The sequence below is a fragment of the Oryctolagus cuniculus genome, chromosome 16 (genome assembly GCF_051225735.1).
Source record: "Oryctolagus cuniculus isolate XC-2025 breed Fujian yellow rabbit chromosome 16, ASM5122573v1, whole genome shotgun sequence".
Classification (NCBI taxonomy): domain Eukaryota; kingdom Metazoa; phylum Chordata; class Mammalia; order Lagomorpha; family Leporidae; genus Oryctolagus; species Oryctolagus cuniculus.
Genome location: NC_142882.1, coordinates 44,197,955 through 44,224,208, shown reverse-complemented (window position 1 = coordinate 44,224,208; position 26,254 = coordinate 44,197,955). Strand labels below are relative to the sequence as shown.

The window sequence follows — 26,254 nt, the reverse complement described above, 5'->3', positions numbered from 1 at the left end:
TTTAAAGATTTACTTATTTATTTGAAAGGCAGAGTTACAGAGAGAGAGAGAGATCTTTCATCTGCTGCTTCACTCCCCAGATGGCCACAACAGCCAGAGTTGCGCCAATTGGAAGCCAGGAACCAGGAGCTTCTTCCCGGTATCCCACGTGGTGCAGGGGCCCAAGTGTCTGGACCATCTTCTACTGCTTCCCCAGGCCATAGCAGAGCTGGATGGGAAGTGGAACAGCAGTACTCAAACTGGCGCCCATATGGGATACTGGCATTGCAGGCAGCAGCTTTACCTGCTATGCTACAATGCCAGCCTCTCAATGGAACATTTTGAACACAGTTGTCACCTATGTGGTACAAAAGCAAAATCATGGGATTTTAAAAACTTGTATTGAAATATTTGTCTGAGGGGTCAGCGCTGTGGCTTAGTGGGTCAAGCCGCCACCTGCAGTGCCGGCATCCTACATGGGTGCTGGTTCGAGTCCCGGCTGCTCTACTTCTGATCCAGCTCTCTGCTATGGCCTGGGAAAGCAGTAGAAGATGATCCAAGTCCTTGGACCCCTGCACCCACGTGGGAGACCTGGAAGAAGCTCCTGGCTCCTGGCTTCAGATTGGCCCAGCTCTGGCCATTGTGGCCAGTTGGGGAGTGAACCAGCAGATGTGCAGATGGAAGACCCCCCCCCCCCACCTCTCTGCCTCTGCTGTCTGTGTAACTCTGACTTTCAAATAAATAAATAAATCTTTAAAAAAAAGAAATAGAGTTCTAGCTTTTTTTTTTTTAAAGAAATATTTGTCTGATAAAGTGCAGTTTTAACATTTTATTATTTTCCTTGTACAAAGGATTTTCTGGAGTGAAGCATTTACATTGCTAACATATCTCCAGTTTTGGTGTCAGTCTTTCATCTGTGAATAAATGCTGAAGACCAAACACTAGAACTTTTTGCTTGAACCTGGATTTTGCAGTCGTGGCATTGTTGACATCTTGGTCCATTTTTGTTGAGAGGGCTATGACCTGTGAGCGCATTGTGGTTATTTAATAGCATCCTGCCACCAGGCACCAGTTGTCCCTCCATGGCCCATGGCCCTCTTGAGAGGAGAGACCATGGAGATGTTGCTGAATTTCTCCAGAGCAAAGCTGCCCAAGTTAAGAGCTGCTTGTTTAACCTGCTGTGTTTCAAGAACATTGAAGTTTTCAAATGGCTTGAGGTAAAGCTAAATATCACACTTGTAATCTTTAATGAAGATAAAGCTAGGTTGAAAGAATTATTTATAGATTTCCAATGACAGTTTAGCTCATCTGCAGAAATGCCTGGCAATGACATTCGTTGGTATGTATTTTGATTAGTAATTTCAAATGATAGCATTTTGAGTAAATATCACTTGTACATTATTAGTGCAAATTTATATGGAAATAGACTAATTATACATGTACACATCTGGGCTGCATCTGAATTACTTAGAAAAACTTCAAACTTTGTATGTGCAAATAAGATCTTGATGTAAGTTTGGCAAGGATTTGAAAGAAAATCCAGTTGAAGTAATGAATTCTTTAATTTTAGTCACTTAACCTTTGCCATGCTGATAGATGTAGTAATTTATCTTAGAGGATACAGACAAGCAATAGCTTTGGTGGGTCCAGGACAAAATTTCCTTTTGATTTATGAATGGAGGCATACTCTCAGTAAACATCCATCTACTCAGAATGATAGAGGACTGGTAGATTAACACAGTTTCAAAAGATCTAATCACTCACGGCCTCATTGTGTGATCCAGGGATTGGGTGTGTTGAAGTCAACTGGAAGCATGATAGAATGTCAGTCCTTACACTGCACCCTACATCTAAGAGAATGAAAATCTGCATTTTCAGTAAGATCCTGGGGATTTTTAGGTATACTGAAATTTGAGAAAAACAAGTCGACACTTTATTTTGCCTACCAAGTGTGATACTACTTCAGCACAGAATCTCACCTAGTTCACTGATAGAATTTTAGTATATTCGCTAGTGTCTGAATCATAGTTTTTGATACATATTAATTGGTCAAATGGATGAAATTCTGTGTGAATCCATCAATAGCTAGGATACTTTACCCTTTGTGACTTTGTATTTTAGTTATTTCAGATAGGATTTGTTTAGGTCAGCGTAGCAATTCCACCTGGCAAGAGTTATATGCATTTCTATTAAAACATGAAGAGACCAATGTACCTTTTTAACAAACCATCCTTTGTCATTTTAGCTGATTTACTCAAAATGTGCCTCAAAACATGATCTATGACTTCATGCCAGTCCTTTCCCATTCACTACAACCTATTAGTTAAATAATCTGTAGCACTGTGCAACAGGAGATATGCTGCAGCAGAGTTGTGTTTGATAGCGTTATGTTTCTCTTAGATGCTATCCAATTTTGGATGTATAATCTATTTACTAAAATGTGAACCTTGACTTCTTTATGATAGGTGCTCTGGTTTGTTAGGATACAGGTTTGTTATTTTCCATTCCACAGTCCTTAGAGTTTTATTTCACAAAAATTGGCCTTCAAAGTGAATTTTAACAGTGAGAGAGAATTGGACAAAGAGAGACTGTTCTTGTATATGGGACTATCACAGTTGTCCCTTCTGCCACCAACTGCTCAGCGAGTACTGAATAAAGTGGTTAGGAAACAGCAGGCTCTTCCCCCAGATCAAACCTGAAGACTTGAATTAGAGGACACATTTTAATAACTTTCTTCTGTGGCCAGGACCCAGAAAAATAATTCAAATTAAGGGATTTTATGTTTCAGAAATTGAAATTCTTAGTACTCAAATGATTTTGTCTAGCTCAATGATTTCTTCTGGGTTGACTGTGGGGCTTGAGTGTCACACAGTAATATTCCTCAGAATAACACCATGCCCAGGTATGTTAGTGGCTTATATCCAACAGACTGGAATCTAAATATCAACCCCCATACAGGCTGTGCAATCACAGATAGAATATTTAGAATTCTGTTCCTGAGCCTCTTTATCTGTAACATGAAGATAAAGTGATAAGAACTGTCTATGCATAGGTATGCTATGTGATTTCAATAGTATAACTCTTTAAGATATTTGGTACAGAGTCTAGCAAATGATAAATACCTCAATAAAGGTAAAGAGATAATGGATGATGGAATGAAAGTGTCATCTGTAAGTATAAGTAAAATAAAGACTCAGTGGAATAGTATCAAGCATGTAATATATAGCAGCATGTACAAGGATGATTGTTGCACTTTACATACACGGAAGCAAATAAAGATGAATGACCTGATGGCACGTGCACTTGACTTTAGACTTTCTAGAACAGTAGTTTTTGGGTAAAGTCCATGGACTCTGGAATGGGGACAGCGTTTACTGAATTATAGGATTGCAAAATGATCTTGAAGGCTAAATGAGCTAAATGTTAGAACTAGTCTTTGTGCTTTTTGTTTTTTGGGGTGGGAAGGCAGTGTGAGACATAGGAAGGAGAGATGGAGAGACAGATGGAGAGAGACCTTCCATCTGCTGGTTCACTCCCCAGATGTCCAAGACAGCTGAGACTAGGCCAGGCTGAAACCAGGAGCTCAGAACTCATTCTGGAGCTCTGACTTGGGTGGCAGGAACCCAATTACTTGAGCCATCACCTGCTACCTCCTAGAGTTTGCACTAGCAGGAATCGGGAGCAAAGCTGTAACTTGAACCTAGGCACTCCAGGATGGGAAATGGGAATCCTTAACCACTTTGTCATACTCACCCTGCTCCCTTTCTTTGAATTTTCATGTAGCTTTTAATTGTTGTGGGAAGCGCCAGCCCTTTCCCTGGTGTGATAAGGGATCTGCATCTGATAGCAGCCTGGGTGGCAGACCCTGCTGACAGTGCTGGTCTGTCCACCAGCCTTGTAGGCCTGGGAGGCCATCAGGACCTGTGGCTGTGGTCTGTGTCCTATGTGACAGTCCACAGAGGGCCCCAGGTGCAGTCTGCCGGATGAGCATCCGTGGTGGAGGGGACTGGGTGGGTACTTCAGAAAGTCCCCAGGAAAACAGAATTAGAAGATAAGTTTATGTTGGTGCCAAGGGTTTTTGAAATCTGTGCATAGTTTTTCCATAGTACACCTTTTTTTTTTTTTTTTTTTTTTTTTGACAGGCAGAGTGGACAGTGAGAGAGAGAGACAGAGAGAAAGGTCTTCCTTTGCCGTTGATTCACCCTCCAATGGCCGCCGCGGCCGGCGCGCTGCGGCTGGCGCACCGCGCTGATCCGATGGCAGGAGCCAGGAGCCAGGTGCTTTTCCTGGTCTCCCATGGGGTGCAGGGCCCAAGCACCTGGGCCATCCTCCACTGCACTCCCTGGCCACAGCAGAGGGCTGGCCTGGAAGAGGGGCAACCGGGACAGAATCCGGCGCCCCGACCGGGACTAGAACCCGGTGTGCCGGCGCCGCTAGGCGGAGGATTAGCCTAGTGAGCCGCGGCGCCGGCTCCATAGTACACCTTTTACATGACCATTTTGACATCCTTCCTAGAACTTGTATAGCAAACTGGTATCTTGATCCACTTCTCACCTCAAAGCTCTATCAAAATTGATCACCCTAAAGCTGTAGCATTTTTTTTTTTCTGAAACTCTCCAGCAGGGCCACCTATAGAGAAGCCCTGGAGAAGTTCATCCTTACTGCTCACAGGTTAATTAGCTAATTCTAATTAAGAAGCAGTCCTGTGAGTCACTCATTTTACTGATGGGTGAACCAAGCCACAGCGACTTACCATGGTCACACAGCAAGAATGTTCTGGAGATAGATTCAAACCCAGAAACTTGGCTCCAGAGTTCCTGCCCCTAAACTAAAAACACAAAACAAAAACCCTACAAGCTGATTCTAATTACAAGGGAAAAAAATTTTAAAAAAGAATAAAGTAAATGCTGAATGGTAGGTAGACCACAAAAGACTTATGCTTATTAGCATGTGTATGGATGGGAAGAAAATGCATCTCTGTGCAATTCCCTTGTTTATGCTGACACCAATCTTTGAATGTGAGGAAGGTGAGACATTCAGATTCAGAGATGACCCAGCCAGCAAGTTCTGTATAAAAAGGGCTGGCTTCTCAGAAACACATTTTGAACCTCTGAGTCATGGAGCTGGAATCAGACTCTTTCATCCTTAGGTGAGGCTTCACTTTGCTTGAAGTGAGAGCTCTGTCTTTGATAACCCATCGCCCTTCCTAACAGCCTTGCTTAAAGAAAGCGTTTTGAATCTGCACATGTTTGCATTTAGTTTCTGGTAAATATTTTCTAAGTTCTTGTCTGCTGTGATGTAACGAGAGTATTAGAGTATTTCAACTTCTTCATAGACTCATTTCACAAATCCGCCTTGCAAGATTGTTTTATATTTTGTTTAAATGTTCTTCGAACCGAACTGTTTACAGAACAAGAAGTTCTGCTAGCCAGCAGATCGTTCCACTGGTTGTGTTTGAGTGTGGAAACACCAGGAATGACAGCTGAAGAGGATGCCACAGAATTTTCTCATAAACTACCCAATAGTGTTGTCTCATGTGGTCTTTGTTTATCGAAGGCGTCAAAGACTCCTTTGCTATATTTAGGTGAGATTGGGGTTTCTTCACTGAAGCATGGGAAATATCAATCGTTTTCTGGTTGGGAAGACAGCAGTAGGACTACAAGGCTTACATAAAACTGGAAACAGTTATTAAGATCTCAATTTCAAGAAGAAAAGCATTACAGTTTGATTATGTGTTTTTTTTTTTTTAGAAGAGGTCACAAAATACACTATCAGTCTTTGCGAAAATACAGTTTGTGCATTTCTTCATGGACATTAGCTAATGAATGACTCTTTCAGCCAGTGTTTTTAATTTATCAAAGAATAGCCAAGCCAATATATTTTAATTGTAATGCCAGTAACAATTAAGACTTTGTAGCCAGGCACTGTGCTTTTCATACATAAATGGCTTCTATTCTAAGAGTTTAAGTGTTAACAGCTAATGATTGCATTCAACAGATATTTAATAACTGTCATAAAGAAGTTTGTATGAAGGGCAACATGAGCTGAAGTTTTCATGGGTGGAAGGAGTCCAGTGTTAATGACAATAGAGGAAAATGGCCTTAAAAGATTTATTTTGAAGATGGAGATAGGATCTGAACATGTAAGGACATTAGTGGATTATGGAGAACTTTAATAACAAATTTTCTAGTTTGGATTTAATCTAATAGGAATTACACACAAACCTGTAGTTTGTATATCCATAGAATTATATGTTCTTTATCAGACAAATGAACTGAACCTGTTTTTGGAATAGTCTTCAGACAGTCTTAATGTTTAGTAAATAATTTCTCCCTTTTAAAAAATGTACAATGTGGAACTAAAGAAAATATTTCCTTTACATTCTTAAACATAACAGTGCCAATAAAGGTAAATGTGATAGAGTGTAGATAATTTGCAAAATCTTTTCTTCTTCAGTGCTTTAGAAACAAGACCAAAAATAGTAAATAAAAGCCAGCCTGGTAGCTGACAGCAACCCAAGCTGAGGGATTCAGCTCCCTGCATACATCTCAAACTAACAAGGAAGAAACTGAAGATAATTGTCTGGCCCTGGTGCCTTCTTGCTCATGCCTCCATCTCTGGACATGGGAAGGGGCCAAGTGACCATTCATTCAGTCGAGAGAATTCCTAACATTGTTAACTGAGGGGCAAGCAGTCTAAGGGGGTAGAGCGAATGCCAGGAAGCAGTCAAAGGAAGACTTCTGTTGGGCAGAAGATCCCTCGGGTCTCTGTGGCCCGTCCACAGAGGCAGGGAAAGCTGTCAGCGCCCACCACTTGCCAGCCCTCCAACTCATAGAAAATAATCTGGAAACTCCATCGTTCCCATGGAAATAAAGACAGTACAGTGTGCACAATCAGATGAAGTGAATCTGGATGAAACCTCAAGCCCTTCCCTCCCCAGCCCTGAAATATCCTCATACCTGTTTCTTCTGCAGGGGGATTCAGTAGGAATCTGGATTGAAGAAAGTCAAGGCATTGCGAGAGATGGGTAGTGACTGAATGACTAGCCTGGAGCAGCACTGATACAGAACTAGGTGCTTCAGTAAAGTAGGAGCAAGGGCCCTGTGAGGTCAGGTGACTACAGCAAAGAGGAGAGTGGAGATAATGCATATAGTCTAAGATGAAGGTAAAGGAGATCTGGAATAGAACAGAGGTGGACGTCACTAAAGGCATCCAACATAGGGATACTTTGTTGGAAACAAAGCAAAGCTTTCAAGGACGTTAGGAGAAAATTTCCTCAAAGTGATGAGCTGATTCTATTATACCCAACAGGCATACTCTTAAGCAGAAACTGAGAAATAATAATTGATCTTAAAGCTTACTCTGGTTAAAATTTTGAACTCCTTCATTAAGAAGTCCCTCAGGAAGGCACCTAAGTAAAAATAACAAAAATTAAAATTTACCAACAGGAGGTCTCCTGACTGGCCTTTGACTATTCTGTGATGTGAACTCTAATACGGACAATCCCCCACTCACTTTGGTTTGAGTTACAGGGTTTTGGTTTTACGATGGTGCACAAGCCACACCCCTTTTGTAGAGACTGCACTTTGAACTTTGGGCTTTCCTGGGCAGGGATCTGCAGTAAGAGCCCCACTCGAGGTGCTTGCTGGTTGGTGACAGCTCAGCTCCCTGTCACCCCACCGTCCAGATACTCTGTAGAGTGCATTGGTCTTTAGCCAGCGTGTTCCGTTGGTTGCACGTATTAAATGAGTATTCAATTTACGGTAGCCTCTATGACCCGCTAGTCTCTTATGAGGCAGCTCCATCCCAAGTTCAGGGGCATTGGTGTAATGAAGCCTTAAACTTTGGAGGGACAGAAAGTGGAGGCCAAAGGAACATTACCAGGACCCAAACTGTCCTTTTGTTAAAGAAAAAAAAAATAAATGGAACAAGGGTTTCAAAGATAATGGCAATGATTGTTTCTTAGAAAACTGCTTGACATTGATGGGTGAATGACAGATGGCATGTCAGAGGTAGCAGGTGTTGGTAGTGGCACGGAGACCACCAATCTGTGAGGAAAAGAATGTGTGAACAAAACTTTTATCCCTGTGCAACCTATTCTTGGAGGATAGAAGCTAAAATTCAAGGATCCTAAAAATATCGAGGACTGTGGAAATAAACTGCTTGCAGATGAAATTCTTCCAATAAACAAGTGAATTAAAATGAAGAATTTAGGCGTAAAGTGATTTTGTTAAGAAATCAGTTTCCTTCAATGGACATATGTCTAAATTATGCTATATGTCTAAATTATGGCTATAGGCTAAAATACAAATCTAAGAAGCCTTGTCAGGATAAAAATGATTGATTAGAGCTAGGCTGTACGTGGAAGTTACAATGCATTCTCTCCTTTTACCTCATGAAGTCAGTTTACATTGACTCAAAAATGAAGTGAAGCATCATTAAAAATCCCACGTTTTTATCCGATTCCTACACATGAAGAATTGTTGGAGTTTAGCAATCCCTTCAGTTTTACCACATGTAGCATGCTTTCACCTCAAATAATTTAATCATCACGGCATGTGGATTGCCACCCCCAACTTTTAGTCCTTAATCATTTTGCTTTTTCTGCTTGTTATTCATATATAACTATTGGAATATAATATTCACAGTGATAACTTCTTTATAGTCATGTTTTGGCTGATTTTTTCTCCTTTTCTAAAACTGTTATACATTGTTAATTTTAAAAATGTATAACGTCTTTCTTGACAAAGATCCTTTTTCTTAAAAAAAAAAAACTGGTGACAAAGTGTAAAAAATATTATCAAACATTTCCTATGGTAAAAGCATGAATATTTCTGTCTTAAAGTATCTCCAGCCCTATTCTCAAGTATTTTATCCATTTTTTAACACTTAAATCAGTCTGTGTGTGTGTGTGTGTGTGTGTGTGTGTGTGTGTGTTTGTATAAAGCAAAGCTTAAAGTCATTTTATTTTCTGAATTCAGAATCCACTGTGTGCATTTGTTGAAATTAAAATCTGATAATCAGTTGTCTTGCTTCTGTTGATCAAGTTAGAAACTTGGCTGCGTCTGAGATCATACCCTCCTTCCATGCCAACTCTTCAGCCCAGCACAGTGCCACAGCTACTGGCAAAGACCTGAGCCTCCAGCATCAGAGAAAACCCAGTGTATTATTACTCCCTGCCCTAACAGTAGCAGGAATAATGATGTAGTACTATTTCTCTGAATTCCGGTTCCCAGCGAGGGATGCTTGGTTGTTGCTAGGCAGTGGGGTGCATTAAAAGAACCTTGTTATTGGGAAGCCCCAGCCTCTTGCATGGGCTGCTGACACATCTGCCTGCCCTGGTGTCCTGAGAGAGACATCATCATCATTATCACTTGGGAATGTCAGGCAAATTGGCTCCAGGGAGAAAGAGATGTCTTTATCTTTACTCTATGGAAAATAAGCAAATGTGTTCTAGCACGAGACACATCTATTTATGCAATTCTGCCTGCCATGCAGACATCCTTGAAAAGACCGTCTGGAACAAGTTAGCTGTTGATGTCTTTTGAAAATGTTTGGATCATGACAGATCCATGGAAAATTATCTCCCGGTAATAGCTAGATGATGCCCATTGCATAAAGGAAGCTGGTTTCTTTTCTTTTATGGTATTGGCACATCGCTGATGATTACGTTTTTAAAACAATGTTCTCTGTGAACTTTGTAGTCAGTAAAAATTTTAAATTGAACTAAAATTCTTAAATTTTTTGCAGTGACTAATTTCTGTAGGGAAGGTAAGACTTGGAAACTGTTCTTTTCTGATGTTTTGTGAACATTATATGAAATTAGGCTATTGTGGAGATAATGTTCTTGGAAGTACAGAATCTGATGTTTTAATGAGGAATATCATTGTGTTCTAGAACCATCAACTGTATCAAGGCCCTGTCAGTGTGAACCACTGCCGTGTTCATTCCCGTGGAATTGTTACCACAGAGGTGTCACTAGAGCAGATCCCCTCTCTAGTAATACATAAGTCTTTATTCATGTTGTTCTTATAGGAGAAACTTGAAGTAAGGAAATTAGAATACTAAGCTATGTGGAATATATGTCTTTTAGGGAACTTTGTGCAATGCGTGCCCCGTTCCTTCTGATCTCGTCCAAGGGTCATTCAAGTCTCCTCCTTGTTTCTATGGCCCTAATGTGAGTCTTCTTTCTACCCCTCGTATCATAATTCCTCACTGCCCTCTCTGCTCTAGGTCACCTAGGGCCTCGTCAGCCCTGTTCTCTCTCTGTAACCGGGCAGTTCACGTGCATCCAGGGAGTTGAGCATCTTTTTGTTTCTATCTTCAACATCCTCCCCAAGGAGTTCCTCGGATGACATCATCCCTAACGTTTGCCTGTTCCTGAACAGATTCTGTGTCTCCTCTGCATTTTTCCTATCCGAACCCATTTCCCATGTCATAGTTGATAGAATGATGTTTGTTATTTATGGTCCACGTCCAATGCCTTTTTTGTGGCAGCCTGATGCACATGGCTTTTGTGCCTCTCCTGTAGTAATTACAGGCCTCATAGTGAGAAAGTTGTTTCTGTGTCTGTGTGGTCTTCCTAAGTATTTTTCCTCCATATGTTTTCCTTGTAGAATGTGAAAATCGTGTCTGGTGTTCGGAGTCACGGAGGCAGAGATATCCAGCAGATCACCTTACCACAATGCTACAATTTTGTTTGTGTGAATGTAAGTAGTAAACCCAAGGGATTAAGATTGTATGATGGCCGGTGCCACGGCTCACTAGGCTAATCCTCCACCTGCAGCGCCGGCACACCGGGTTCTAGTCCCAGTCGGGTGGCCGGATTCTGTCCCGGTTGCTCCTCTTCCAGGCCAGCTCTCTGCCATGGCCTGGGAGGGCAGTGGAGGATGGCCCAAGTGCTTGGGCCCTGCACCCCATGGGAGACCAGGATAAGTACCTGGCTCCTGCCATCGGATCAGCGCGGTGTGCCGGCTGCAGCGCGCCGGCTGCGGCAGCCATTGAGGGATGAACCAACGGAAAAAAGGAAGACCTTTCTCTCTGTCTTTCTCTCTCACTATCCATTATGCCTGTCAAAAAAAAAAAAAAAAAAAGATTGTATGATGTTCTGTATGAATGCAAAGTGGAAGCGAACACATTTCTTTCTTGGTTCTTAAAAAACTGAATATTTTGATAAGTGTATTATTTAATGGGCACTTTACTTTTTATCTTATTGAAATAGGAAAATGACATTTTCTAGCAAGGTAATTTCTATAGTAAGGAGCGGGTAATATTTCTTTAGACATTATGTTCAATAGTGTGGGCTTTTTAAAAAAGGATTTATTTATCTGAAAGGCAGAGTTAGACACACACACACACACACACACAGAGAGAGAGAGAGAGAGAGAGGAATCTTCCATCCCCTGGTTCATTCCCCAGATGGCTGCAATGGCCAGGGCTGGGGAGCTCTATTAAGGTCTCCCATGTACGTGCAGAGGTCCAAGCACTTGGGCCATCTTCTGCTGCTTTTCCCAGGTCATTAGCAGGGAGCTAGATTGGAAATGGAGCAGCCAGGACACAAACTGGCACCCATATGGGATGCCAGCATTGTACATAGACGGTTTTACTTGCTACATTGCATTGCTAGCCCCTCAATTTTTTGTTTTGTATTCTGGTATAAAGTAGATAATAACATGGCTTTGAATTAATAAATAGTTCAAATATTAATATATGCATATAAAATTTATGGATATCCTTTAAAGTTGTTTTAAAATTAAAACTCAGACTTGACAAATATTTTGAATGTTATGTAAAATCTCCGTTTTTCCACTTCACCCAGGTCTTACATCGTTTCAGAACTTCTTTCCACTTCTTTTTCTTGCCCTTTCAGGGTGCAGCCTCAGATTTTCCAGAAACCCAGCAGTTACTGAGTGTGCTGGAGCAGAGCAGTCTTTCCATTTTATATCCGGTTGTCGTCGTCTTGGTAAGTGAATTAATGCATATTTTTCCCGTAAAGCTGTACAAGTTCCTTCCATGCCACTTGTTTCTGTTCAACAAACATTCTTCCAATTGAGAGTGTCTGTGGGCCCTAGGGCTCACCCTCTCACGTCGCTTCCCTTGTCACTGCCATTGTTTGATCAGACTGACAGGTTTGGAAAATAATTCAACCTAGCCATCAGTGTTGCTTCTTTTCCTTCATGAAAGTGCTCATTTGACTGCATATAACCTGGATATAGCATACTATCAAGATGCTGCAAGAGAACAAATCCCGAAATTAAAAACATTTGAGGAAAAAAAATTCCAATGAAAGAAAATATATTCTTGGGTTGGCCGTCTTCTCAGTTCCATGGAAAGCAAAAATAAGTGAGCAGCAGATTAAAGAGAATTCCTAGGATGAGCTACGAGAATTTTGGAGGGTTTTTCTGTAGAAGACTAAACCTGTGTGTTTGCTGCAGATTTTACTTGACTGCCCTATTAAATGGTGTTGCAAAGGACAGGACCAGAGAGCAAAGCCAGGCAGGAGCAGGTTTGATAGAAAGTGGCATTTTGCTGTGGGAAGGATGTTTTTTAAAAAGTTATTCGTTATTTTGTTTATCTGAAAGGCAGAGAGAGAGGAAGAGAGCAACAGATCTTGGTTTGTTCTTCAATTCCCATAATAGCGAGGGCTGGGCCAGGCTGAAGCCAGGAGCCTGGAACTTAATCCAGGTCTCCCATGTGGGTTGCAGGGACCCAACTGCTTGAGTTGTCACCTGATGCCTCCCAGGGTGTACATTAGCAGGGAGCTGGAATTGGGATGAGGCACTCCGATATGGGATGTGGTGCCCCAATTGACATCGTAACTGCGACACTAATGCTCACCTTGGAAGGGGTTTCAAAGGTTAAAGGTCTAAAGTGCTCAGCAGTTCTAGGTTCCTGATACTCAGAACCATTCTGCACCGTGCAAACGTGATTCCCGTTAGAGAAGGTAATGAATACGGAGTAGAGATCATAATTGGCCGTGAAAATAAGTAACTGGATTGAGCAATGCAAGTAGGAACAAATTAACAGCTGGAGGGGAGGGGAATTTAGTTAATTCCCTGGCCTGCTTATTTGGTTATATGCCCGGAAGACAGTTTGTAGGGTGGCAGCTGATGATGGAATCCCAAGGCCCACATGTGACGATTTTCCCTGAAACACGGAGGCTTTCATAGAGCATTTGGGGAGCGGGATGGGAAGTCCCAGATGCTGGAGGACTCCGAGTGTCTGTAGGACAAAGGTCTGTTCAGAGTTCTGTTTGGCTCTTTGTCGTGCTGTTGCTGAGGAATCTCATTCACTCCATGGTCCCAAGAGTTATGCTGAAGAGGGTGTACAATGGAGTAAGTGCGAACAGGAGGCCTTTGAGCTCAGAATACCCAGGCTCCTTGGCCAAGCGGCATAGCTTTTCTGAGGTTGGGTTTCCTCAGCATAGAAAGGAAGCTGGTGTCGCAAGGAAGAAGAGCAGCGAGTGCAGAGCATTGATTGTGGTTTATGGCACCGCGCTGGGCCCCTGGCCGCCATGCAGTGTTCTTTTGTTTATTAGTCTTGCTGCTCTTCTTCTTACGTTGCATGAGACGACTCCGTGTTCGCTTCTGCTCCAGCCTGCTGCCTAGCTGCAGTTATGTTTTCCAGCATTTTTCCAGATACTTCCACTGGAGCACTTGTGACGACTCCAAGTCCTGGTGTCTGAGCCATCACAAATGCGCATTATCTGTAAATTGGCTCCTTTTCTTAATGGCAATACCTGGCCCCAGGCAATAGGGGCCCTTCATTTGACATCTTCATTTTTGAGTTTTTCTCTGCTGTTCCCTCTCTGCCAAATACACACCAGTGCATGCATGAACCCACACACATGCATACTGTTAGTTTTGAAGCCCTTAGTACTTCTATTCCTTGCTACTCTTGCCTGTCAACCCCAGCCTTTCCAATGTTTTCATCAGCTCTTTTTTTAAAGATTTATTTTATTTATTTGAAAGAGTTACAGAGAGAGGTAGAGACAGACAGAGAGAGAGAGAGAGAGAGAGAGAGAGGTCTTCCATCCAGTGGTTCCCTCCCCACATGACCACAATGGCTGGAGCTGCGCCAATCTGAAGCCTGGAGTCAGGAGCTTGTTCCAGGTCTCCCATGTGGGTACAGGGGCCCAAGGGCATGGGTCATTTTCTACTGCTTTCCCAGGCCATAGCAGAGAGCTGGTTTGGAAGAAGAGCAGCCGGGACAAGAACCAGTGCCCATATGGGATGCCAGCGCTTCAGGCCAGGGCTTTAACCCGCTGTGCTACCGCATCGTCACCCCCATCAGCATTTAAATTTAATTTTCCGTTGACTTCTGTTGGGTTCCATTTTATGTGTGTGCAAACACATGCCAGAATTTCTTGGCTTCTTGGTGCTGTGCATCAGACTAGGAGAAAAGATGGGCAGTCTCCTAGTGGGATGGGAATGTCTTACAGAACTTGTTTGAGAATAGAATTATAAATCTAATACCATAAGATGCTGCAGAATGTTCATCTTATACTGGGACATTGGTGCTCCACAGCCAATAATTGCATACTCATTGTATACCCGTTGCATAGGCAGACTCCGTGTGGCAATATTGAAGGTTGTTCTTATCCTCAGTATGAAGTGTGTCATTAGGACATATCCAGGGCTGCCGCCGTGGCTCAAGAGGCTAATCCCCCGCCTGCGGCGCCAGCACCCCGGGTTCTAGTCATGGTCGAGGTGCCGGATTCTGTCCCGGTTGCCCCTCTTCCAGGCCAGCTCTCTGCTGTGGCCCGGGAGTGCAGTGGAGGATGGCCCAAGTGCTTGGGCCCTGCACCCGCATGGGAGATCAGGAGAGGCACCTGGCTCCCGGCTTCGGATCAGCGCAGTGCGCTGGCTGCAGTGGCCATTGGGGGGTGAACCAATGGACAAGGAAGACCTTTCTCTCTGTCTCTCTCTCTCACTGTCCACTCTGCCTGTCAAAAATAAATAAATAAATAAAAGGACATATCCAGAATCTGTACCCTTCACACGGAGTGTTTTCCTGTTGGGAAGGGTGGGTGGAGACTGGGGGCTTCTCGGAGGAGGGGGCAAGGGGAAGGCCCTGGGTGTTTGAATTGCCCCGTGAGCGATTCTGAATACAGCCGCTCAGGCTTTCTCCTCTCTTCTCCTTAAAACCGCTTGCACCAAATATGACCGAAAGGCCTTTTCACTTTTCCCAGGAATGAAAATTTGGCAGAGCCATTAACTTTTTCCCAAATAAATAGATATATGAAAAGTACAGTGATAATTATAAAGTAAACCACTTAGATATCTTAAGTTTGCACATTAATAAGAGGGAAACTATGCATATATCCATGTAGTGTTTGGGTGCGTAAGTGTGAATACATATGCACACATGCATGCAGATGTGTGTAATTGGAAAGATGTGTATATGGGCAGCTCAAGGGCCAGAGTGGCCGTGCTGCATCCGCCTGGTATTACCTTTTCTGGAAGACCGAGGCAGGAGAATAAGGAACTCCCACAGAGGTGTTTGTTGGTTTTAATAAGGCTTTAAATTCCTTAGCACTTTCAATTCAGAAAAGAATGTTCAAAATAGAGCCTGGTCATTCATTTGGTTCCTTAAACCGGTGGATTTAGTCATCAGAAGATACTTGGCAACATGAAGAGTTCTGTGATTCAGTTACGAGAATGTGTTCGTAAACGTTTCAAGGCCTGTTTTGTTTTGGCCTGAGATGTGGTATTCTGGTCCTTTTTCCCATGCAAGGGTTATCAACTTTCAATTTCAGTCCCCCTGAAGAATGGAGGGCTAAGTAGGTTCTACCATTTGAAAATTCGTCCTCATAATCTTATGCAGCAGGTTAGTGCTCCTTGTCTCCTGTCATTGATACCTAGGGAGTGGAGACTTAATCCAATTACGGTGTGAAGGGGTGGGGCCTTTGGGGAGTGTCTGGACTGGGTGAGACTGGTAGGGCCTCACCCAGTGAATCAGTAGGAGTGGTTTTATGATAGGAAAGGACAGAGCAATGGCAGCCCGAGCTCCCTGCCTCTTGCCACATGATCCCCTCATCACCTTGGTTCTTTGCCGGTGAGAACACTTCACCTAGCTGAACCAGTGGGGCTCACCCAGTCTTGGACTGTGAACTTCCAGAACGGTGAGACAAAAGGAACCTCTTTGTGAAGTTAGCCTGCTTCAGGGACTTTGTTTTAGTGACCAAAAGCTGAGCAACACAGTAAGAATCGGTCACCTGCAAAGTAAAAGTGTGAAGTTTCTCAGCTGACCAACCCATCCAGGGAAGCACATTTGTCGTGTCATCACGCTCGCTCTACAGGACAGATATTTAGAGGACAATGAAGCTGGGGATCTCTTTCGCTGATGCATTTGACACAAACACTCCTGGGCTAGTATACAAGTTGCCTACATTACCTTTTCTCACGTAGATAGAGAGAAATACTGTGGAACTCCCTGGTGTTTGTCACCCCACGGTCATTTGTAAGGGACATGTAACTTTCAACTTCATCCAGAATAAACATTGCCGGGAGGAGGCAAAGCACTGAGTGAGCCAGCAGGTAATGATTCTGTGTTCTTGGCACATGGGTATTTAGCATAATTGGAATCTACAGAGGTCTTGCTTGCATGTCCCACTCCTTCCTGGATTTTGAGAAAAGCAAAATAGGTAAGGACATATTTAATATAGAGAGGTTTATCTAAGATAAACTTGCACAGATAAGAGGCTATTACCTTAACATCCACTTAGAGAAGGAAACAAAATTTCACCATGAGGAGTGACAAAAAAAAAGAAAAAGAAAACATTGGGACTTTCTCTTGGAAAGAACTAAGTTGCTTGTTGAGATTTTTTTTCCTATTTAAAAATGTTTGCATTATATTTTAAAAATTACAATATTTTGGGCTGGCATTGCACCTCACTAGGCTAATCCTCTGTCTGCGGCACTGGCACTCTGGGTTCTAGTCCCCATTGGGTGCTGGTTCTGTCCTGGTTGCTCCTCTTCCAGTCCAGCTCTCTCTGTGGCCTGGGAAGGCACTGGAGGATGGCCCAAGTGCTTGGGCCCTGCGCCCACATGGGAGACCAGGAGAGGTACCTGGCTCCTGCCTTCGGATCAGCACAGTGCGCCAGCTGCGGCAGCCATTGGAGGATGAACCAACAGAAAAGGAAGACCTTTCTCTCTATCTCACTCTCTCACTGTCCACTCTGCCTGTTAAAAAAAAAAAAGGAAGGAAGGAAGGAAGGAAGGAAGGAAGGAAGGAAGGAAGGAAGGAAGGAAGGAAGGAATGATTAGAGGGGCCGCGCTGTGGCGTAGTGGGTTAATGCCTTGGCCTGAAGCGCTGGCATCCCATGTGGGCGCTGGTTCTAGTCCCGGCTACTCCTCTTCCGATCCAGCTCTCTGCTGCAGCCTGAGATAGCAGTAGAAGATGGCCAAGTGCTTGGGCCCCTGTACCCATGTGGGAGATCTGGAGGAGGCTCCTGGATCCTGGCTTCGGATTGGCATTGCTCCGGCTGTTGCAGCCATTTGGGGAGTGAACCAGCAGATGGAAGACCTCTCTCTCTGTCTCTACCTCTCTCTGTAACTCTGTCTTTCAAATAAATAAAATAAATCTTTAAAAAAAAAAAAAAAAGGAATGAATGATTAGAGAGCCATTTTTCTTTTCTAGAGATGGAGAACAAATGATTTCAGGAGGCAAAACTAACTAGCTTGTTTTCTAGCAAAGACAATGTAAAACCTGGAGTAGACCCCTCTAAGATACCTCCATGGTCCAACAAATTGAAGAAGGATTCTAATTTATTAGGTTCTGGCAAAGTTTCTACAAAATACCCCCTGGTACTTACCACGTAAAGAATTAGACAATATAATTTATAGTTTATTTTTTTTGATTACGTGGCTGATTTATTTGATAACCAGATAAAAGTTTAATGGCTAAAAGTGGGAAGAAATCTATGATAAATCTAAGTAAAAGTTCAAAATGGAGAAGAGAAGTAAGCTCTTTGATTTTACTTGGTAAAATTTTTGTCAGTTTTCCACAGCAAATAATTTTGCTGTAATTGTCTGGGTAATGAGATCAGAGCTGTGTGTCTCTCTGGCTATGTTGACAATGATTTCACTGGTACATTATGAAAGACAGGAATCTCTTCAAGAGTTTACTTTAGCACATAAATTACTAAGTGGAATTCTAATACTTGGAAAATACAAACCTTCAAAAGCACCTAATTTAGTTCTAGTTACTAGGAGGTAGTTTATTGACATAACAGATGAGAATATATGATCTTTAAAACACTTAAAAATGTTTAATATTTGAACATGTCAGCAAATAAAAAAATTAGAAAACCACCATCCATTGACACTTGATACTTGCACATCTGGGGAACCTGTCCCAGGGATGTAAATTGCTTCCAGAAGTTTCTACAGCTCACCAAGGCAGAGCCAGGAACAGAGTCAAACCAATGTGCAATATTTCATCTACACTTGCTACTTTTATGCTCTCATGAATGTGTTAAATAATAAAGTGGAAAAAGATTAAAAATATACCTATCCACACAGGGATGTATTTAGTGGTCTTTCCTAATAAAGACCAAATGACAGTTGGAAATACAAAGTGACTCTCTCTTTGAAGTACTAATGGCTGCTTATTTTAGTTTCCCAGGGTATTGAGTCTTTACTGAATTTAAGTTGTAAAAATCTATGGTTCTATGAAATTTGTTACCGGGTCAAATATGTATCTTGTCACCTTTTACTTAATTGCTCCTTCTATACATTTCACTCTGTTAACCCTGTTATTACTAGGCGAAGAAAATGTGTTTTCAAGGCAGACATTCTTAGAAAGGCCAGAAAAGAGAGCTGGCTATCCCAGTCCTCATTGCCACCATATCGAGTGTACTTTTCACAGTCTGTGCATTTCAGGTCCCTGGGTTATTTGTCTTATTTTATAAAGGAGTGCTTCTGTGTATCAGTTTAATAGATGACAGTTGCCCTCAAGAGCAGGTCCAAATCCCTTTTCCACTCTAGACCCAACCTTATTATTTGCACAGCCTGAGGGATACTTTTAGTTTTTTCCTTCAGACACTTATAATAACTTTATTGCCTGTTGAATTTTTATGCTTTCACTTAGGATATATTAAAGTTTTCTCTCGCATGACTTGAATGCTACTTCAGCAGCAGAAATAAAATCAATTGTGCAAATTCTTCAAATTTTTTTCCCTTCTCTGCTGTTAATACTTGTACAGTAAGTCTCAGGTATTTCCTGCCTAAATCAATAATAAAACCTGAATAAATACCAGTTAAAAATACCTTCAGAACCCCTTTCCAACTGCGGTCATGAAGGAATTCATTACTAACACAAAGAATGAGGAATGATGAAATCGTTCCTGTAGGAGGCGTTGAATAGAAGGAATTGACTGTGTTTTTGTAGGTTTTAGGAAATCTTTGCTTATGGCTAACTGGTTAATGGAAAGTTTGTGTTGTGGGACACAGGAACTCCCTGAGATGAATTGTGATGGACATGGAACTGGTGCTGTATACAGAACTGATCCTCCCAGGACACTCCTTCCTGGTAGTCATTCTCTTGATGAATAAAGGCTGTTTGTTTTCAGATAGAATGGTGTTCTTCTGGCACAGGCAAGTGAAATGAATTCAACAACTTTTACCAAATTTCATGAATGAATTATTCTTTAGTATAGGGCTTGGAATCACTATTTGTTTCACATTCTGAGCAGTTTATTCAAGTTGGTCAGATGAGCAAAGTTGCTCGTGAACTTCTTTGTCAACACTATACCAGTAAGTTGGTTTATAAAACAATGTGAAATGCACGAAGGGAAAAATAAATGAAACTAGGCATCTTTGTTAGCTTACATTAATTTCAGTCCTAGGTAAGGAGTTGAACATTTGATTTTGCTATTTAGTTTTCCAAAAACATGTCACAGAATTTATCTCACTATATTTTTGCACTACTGAATTCAATTTGAATATCGTTAGGTGGCCTTTGAAATAATTCAGTCACCCTCCTTCTTTACAAAGATGGAACTAAATACATCTTCAATATCTTATATTATTTTAAAGTTACATGCTATATACAGATAAGAAATTAATATAGTATAAATGAATAATAATACAGATACATTATATTTTGCAAATTAATTAATTAATAATTAAACCTGAATTTATTTCCCGTATTTAAAAGTGCTTTATTTCATGGAGAAAAGAGATTTGGGAAACTGACAAAGTAAAGGTACCAAATCTGGAATTAGAATTCAAGATACAAATACTAACTCTACAAATAACAAGTGATTTTTAAATAATTATTTATTTGAAAGGTGTAGAGAGACAGACTGGAAGACAGAAATCAGTCATCTACTGGTTCACTTACCAAATGCCTGCAACAGCTTGGGCCAGGCCAGGAACTCAATCTGGGTGTTCTACATGGCTTGGGGACCAAAGTACTTGAGCTGTCATGTGCTGCCTTCTGGGAAAGTAGGGCAGCCAGGACTTGAACCTAGGCACTCTGTTCATGAGATCCAAGCTTCCCAAGTGGCTACTTAATCGTTACACCAAATGCCAATCCCTACAAATAGTTAAGTGTCTTTTGACCTGTTCAGGTTACTAAATGTCTGGGAAATGTAGTCCAGAAACTGTTCGTAATCAGAGTGAGATGCTCTCGATGGCATCGGAGAGGATTCTCTTTCCACAAATATTTTGTATGCTAGGGAATGATGGGGCACTGCTTTAGTTTAATATGATTCGTAGTGCATGGTTCCTATGTATAGATTAAGCAGGGCCATTCAGATTTTAACAGTCGTGCTAATCATAAATCAGGTGGGATGGTACTTCTTTCAAGTAATTTTTAAAAAAGATTTATTTATTTATTTATTTGAGAGGCAGAGGTACAGACACAGAGAGAGAGGTCTTCTATCTGCTGGTTCACTCCCCAGATGGCTGTAATGGCTGGAGCTGAGCCAACCTAAAGCCAGGAGCCGGGAACTTCTTCCAGATCTCCTATGTGAGTACAGGGGCCCAAGCACTTGAGCCATCTTCTGCTGCTTTCCCAGGCCATTAGCCGAGAGCCGGATTAGAAGAAGAGCAGCTGGGACTCGAACTAGTGCCCCTATGGGATGCCGGTGCCACAGGCGGAGGTTTAATCTATTATGTCACAGTCACCAGCCCCCAATGTAATGATTGAGACCTTCTATTCTTTGATTGTTAACAAGAGTCATGGGTTATTTTAAGCCTTTCTCTTACGTTAGTCCCGTTCCAATGTATTTTTTAAAAGATTTATTTATTTATTTATTTACTTTGAAATTCAAAGTTGCACGAGAGAAGGAGAGACAGAGAGAGACAGGGAGATCTTCCATCTGCTGATTCACTCCCCAACTGGCCACAGCTGCCAGAGCTGCACTGATCCGAAGCCAGGAGCCAGGAGCTTCCTCTGGGTCTTCCCATGTGGGTGCAGGGGCCCAAGCACTTTGGTCATCTTCTACTGCTTTCTCAGGCCACAGCAGAAAGCTGGATCGGAAGTTGAGCTGGGTCTCGAACCGGTGCCCATATGGGATGCTTGTTGCTCCCCATCTTCGTGGAGGAACGACACAGGACCCTGCGCTGTTCTTTTGTCTGCTCGGCCCTCCCCGGGTTGGCTACCGTCCCTTCCACCTCCGTGGAAGGGCGGTTCCCCCTGCCACATTCCCCACTTCTGCGGGGGAGCGGCACACCGCCGGCCGGCTCTCTCGGGGGCTGCACAGGTGTTCCTTCAGATAGATGTTCCCCTTAGATGTTCCTGGTGCATGCCGTCTCTCTCCTCCTTTATAGTCCTCCTCCGCCAATCCTAACTCGGCTGCCCACACGCCGAGTACGCTGCTCTCCTCCAATCAGGAGCAGGATCAGCTCCTGGAGGTCATCACTCAAGTTGGCAAGAGGCAGCTGCGTAGAAGCTGTTTTCTCCTCTCCCAGCGCCATATTGTGGGAAAGCAGATGCATAGAATAAGTCTTAATTCCAGTAACAGTCTAGTCCGAGTTGCTCCCCACAGATGCTGGCACTGCAGGCTGTGGCTTTACCCACTACACCCCTGTGCCGGCCACTATTTTTTTTTTTTTTAACTTTTCAAGCTCACTTAGAGACAGAGAGGCAGGTAGAAAGATAGACAAGAGTGCCCTTCTGCTGGTCCATTCCCCAGATGCCAGCAATAGCCAGGGCTGGGCTGGCTGGAAGCCAGGAACTAAGAACTCAGTCCAGCTTTCCCACCTGAATGGTACAGACCTGATTACTTGAACTACCACTGCTGCCTCCCAAGATCTGGATTTGCAAGGAAGCTGGAGCCAGGAGCTAAAGCCAGGAATCGACCTCAGGTACTCCAGTGTGTGATGTCAGCCTCTTAACCAGTAAGCCAAATGCCTACCCTTCCCCCTCCCCCTCCCCCTCCCCCATCCAGGACTATTTTGAACATATTTTCTACATTTCTCATTAGTAGGTACCAGTAAATTAAGCATCCCAGCATGTAATTTCAGAATCTCATATAATTAAACCTCTGGTGCTTAAAGAATTCGATTTTCTACTTTTCAAAAGCATCAGACAGAAGCCTGCTGCAAGCAGAGTTCAAACCAAAGAATGTTTTTTTATCATAAAGTTTTTTGTTCTGATTCCACTACATTTCTATACTGGTAAAAGAATGATTCAAGCTTTCCGGAACACTGCAGAAGTAATCTCTTTCTAGCTGTAGATTTTTATCCTAAGGGAGCAGCACTGAGACTTACTAATATTCTTACCATCTTCCTGCCTGCTAATGAGTCAACCCATAGAATATGGTTTTTTCCCTATTTTTTTCAGAACATGAAGTATTAGTACAGAAAAGATTTCATAAAAAAGCATGATCCATCACTCAGACACTACGTAAGAGTTGGCAAAGTCATTGTATTATAAAAGATATATTTTTAAATTGCATATATGCCTGGAATTCTGTGTGATATTAAAAGTCATGTATTAAGGAAGCCATAGAGGTGTCTAATGTGTCTTTTCAAATCAGCTTTAGGATAGCAGTTTCTGCATCAACACACACACACACACACACACACACAAACAGCAAGCTTTTGCACACGAATAAAATCTTCCCACTTGTACTCTGCCAACAAGTTTGAGATACTCAACTGCCTGTTCAACCTTGAGAAACAAAAAGATTCTCATCCAGTGTTGCTCTTACTGTTACTCATCTGCTTCGGGAGATAAAACTGGAGATTATACTTACTTCCTCTCTCTCATTTGACCAAACACCAGTTTTCCATGCATGAGTTTCTTAACTGTATCTTGATTCCACATCTGCTCATTCCCTCTACAACTCCTTGACTTAGTCAGTTACCTCCTTAATTGAGTATCTGAGAAGCAACACAAGTTGATTTCTCCCAGTTCTGGGGCCTGGGTGTCTCAGGTCAGGGTGCCAGGATGGTTGGGTTCTGTTGAGGGTCCTTTCCAGGATGTCAACTTCCATCTTCCTGTGGTATCCTTTAGGTGGCAAAAAGACAGCAGGCTACCTCTCCAGGCTCTTGTTATAAAGGCACTAGTCCCATTCACAAGGGCTCCATATTCATGACCTAAATACCTCTTGGAGGTTCTACCTCCTAATACCAATACTGCTGGGATCAGGATGTCAGCCTACAGATCTTGGGTCATTAACACTCCCTTGTTCTTAGCCACCACCACTACTTGGACTGCTGCACCGCAGTGATGATCTCTGAACTAAACCCAAAGCACCAGGAAATCCGTCACTTAATCTGTTCCTCCTGCACTGCTTCCAGAATGTGTGCAATGCTGACCACATCGCTTGCTACTGGGCAAGGCTGCTCCATGATGTCCAACTGGAGAAGCCCCAGCTTGACCTCAGGCCGGACTGGTCGGCAGCCTCAGCCTTGACCAAGGTCTGGTAGCTTCTGTTTCAGGCTCACCCCTGGCTCTTTGCTGTTCTGACTACTCTCTGTGCTCTTCCATCTAGGGGAAGATGCTGTTCTTCCCACATCGCCAAGCAGGACCCCATCAGTTTCCAGATCTCAGTTTCCCCTCACATCCTGGAGGAGAACTGTCCAGGCTAATTTGCCTCTTCCTCTGGCTGAGGTTCTGAAGCTTCGGGGAGACAGACCAGAGTTCAGTGATGTCTCTGCCTCTGGAGCACTTCCCCTGCCTAACGCGGGCACTTGATTAAGCTCTTAGCACTCTCATTTTAGGAAATAAAAATAGACAAATAAAGCTATTTCCTTAACTGAGTAAAGTAATCTGAATAAATCTAAAAATAATTAGCTTATTACAAACACTTCACTTAAGTGAAGTTTCATGTGGGACAGAATGCTTGTCCCATGGGTGTTTAATTAATAGTTTCTGAGTGTACATCAAACAGTCTATTAGGTAGTAGAGAGAATGGTATGACAAGACTGGTTAAAATCACCTAAGTGTCTTCTTGGAATATTCCGAGTATTTCCTTTGGAGAGAGTCTCTTGGGAGAGCACTATCTGTCTTCCACCTTCATGGGTTTGTGGTAGTGACTGACTAATGAGCTGTTGGCTCCACCAGCAAGAATCCAACTGAGTTCCTGGTCTCTGGAGGTGGAACTCCAATGCACCTATAATTCTCAGAACCCTCCCAATGAATGTGGCCTGCAAGTGCTTCCTTTTAGGGTGATGGTGTCAACATCAGCAATAGGAGACGCTTGTTGAATGCTTGACAAAATGAGTCACCGTCCTTTTAAAGTAAATGATCTCATTTAATCCTCAGAGCAATCCTGGGAGTTGATTATCATAGACACAGTTATCCCCAGTTTAAAAATAAGCAAGTTCTCATTTCACTCTGCCATGTAACTGCTATTGTTATTGTCTGTGCACGTCCTTTTTGATCAATGGAAACCTATGTAGCTGGAGGAGAAAGGATCTTAGGAAATCATTTAGTAGAATACTCTCATTTTACAAGAGGTAACCCAAGTCCTTTCTTTGCCTGGGTGTGAGATAATTTCTTTAATTAGAAGTGAGCAAATTTTGCATATAGAGGGCCAGAGAGTAAACATTTTAGATTCTGTGAATAATATAGTCTTTGTTGCTGTGACTTAACTGTACAGTTGTGCAGCCAAAGTAGCCGCAGGCTTATATGTAGAAGAATGAATGCGGCTGTATTCCAATAAAACTTTATTGACAAAATAGGCAGCAGGCCAGATTTGGTCCATGGGTAATATTTCGCTGATCTTGGTTTAAATTTTCAACACTAAACAGCCTTTGTACCCATACCTAAAATGCAAAGGAACTTCAAAAGTTCATGTAAAATGCAATTAATAGATTTATTTGGGGGGATGGAAAAACGTTGCAATCCAGGCATGGTGTTAAGTAACATGTGTTTCCCATGAAGTTTTGTTTTTTCTTTTAAGATTTGTTTGTTTATCTGAAAGAGTTACACAGAGAGGAAGAGAGGCAGAGAGAGAAAGAGAGGTCTTCTATCCACTAGTCCACTCCTCAATTGGCCACAACTGCTGGAGCTGTGTTGATCTGAAAGCAGGAGCCAGGAGCTTCTTCCAGGTCTCCCACACAGTTGCAGTGGCCCAAGCACTTGTGCCATCTTCTGCTGCTTTCTCAGGCCATAGCAGAGAGCTGGATCAGAAGTGGAGCAGCTGGGACTAGAACAGGTACCCATATGGGATGCAGGAACTGCAGGATTTACCTGCTGCACCACAGTGCCGGTCCCGCCCCATGAAGTTTCTGAAGACCCCTTGGATGCATGGATTGCAATTTTTTGGACCAAAATAAATTTATATTTTATCTTCCTTTCTTCATGAACTTCTGGAAGTATTCTTGCACCTGTTAGACATTTCCTAAATAGACTTATGCTGTCTGCATCATCTCATTGCATGATTTAAGGTATTAGCCATAATGTCTGCTTCGCTTTAATTTCTAATCTTTGTGATTCCTCACCGTTGTGGCAGAAATATTCAAAGGTTTGCAGTTTAAAATCTTGAATTCTGCTTCCCTCCAAGAATTGTCCACCCATCTAAACTCTATTTTAGGTTTGACATCACTATAGGTACCATCAGAGTCTTTACTGATTGGAACTGTGTCAAATAGCTGAAACCTTCCACAAGCTCACATCCCCTATGGACCTTGCCTGGTGAACAGTTTGCCCTCTGTTAACACCATACTTCCTGTACTTCTCCACATGCACCATGTTACCCATGTGGTTTTCTATCTCGTTCGATTTTGCCATTGTTCTGTTGCCTGATTCTTCAAATCTGAGGCATGATGAGACCCCTTGGGGTCTTTCCCTAATATTTTTGTGCACGTGGTTC

The 26,254-nt window shown here is 42.5% G+C and overlaps 1 protein-coding gene across 6 annotated transcripts in view; it reads left to right on the top strand.

Annotated features, from left to right (window-relative positions):
• CRPPA (CDP-L-ribitol pyrophosphorylase A) overlaps window positions 1–26,254 on the top strand; it is a 325,693-nt gene that overhangs the window by 156,449 nt on the left and 142,990 nt on the right. For all 6 annotated transcript variants that reach the window (XR_519724.5, XM_051832566.3, XM_002720852.6 and 3 more), the window contains 2 exons: window positions 10,596–10,688; window positions 11,849–11,941. Coding sequence is in view for 5 of the 6 variants with exons in the window: in XM_051832566.3 (XP_051688526.2) it covers window positions 10,596–10,688; window positions 11,849–11,941 (186 nt within the window). In the remaining variant the exon portion in view is untranslated. The remainder of the gene's footprint in view (window positions 1–10,595; window positions 10,689–11,848; window positions 11,942–26,254) is intronic.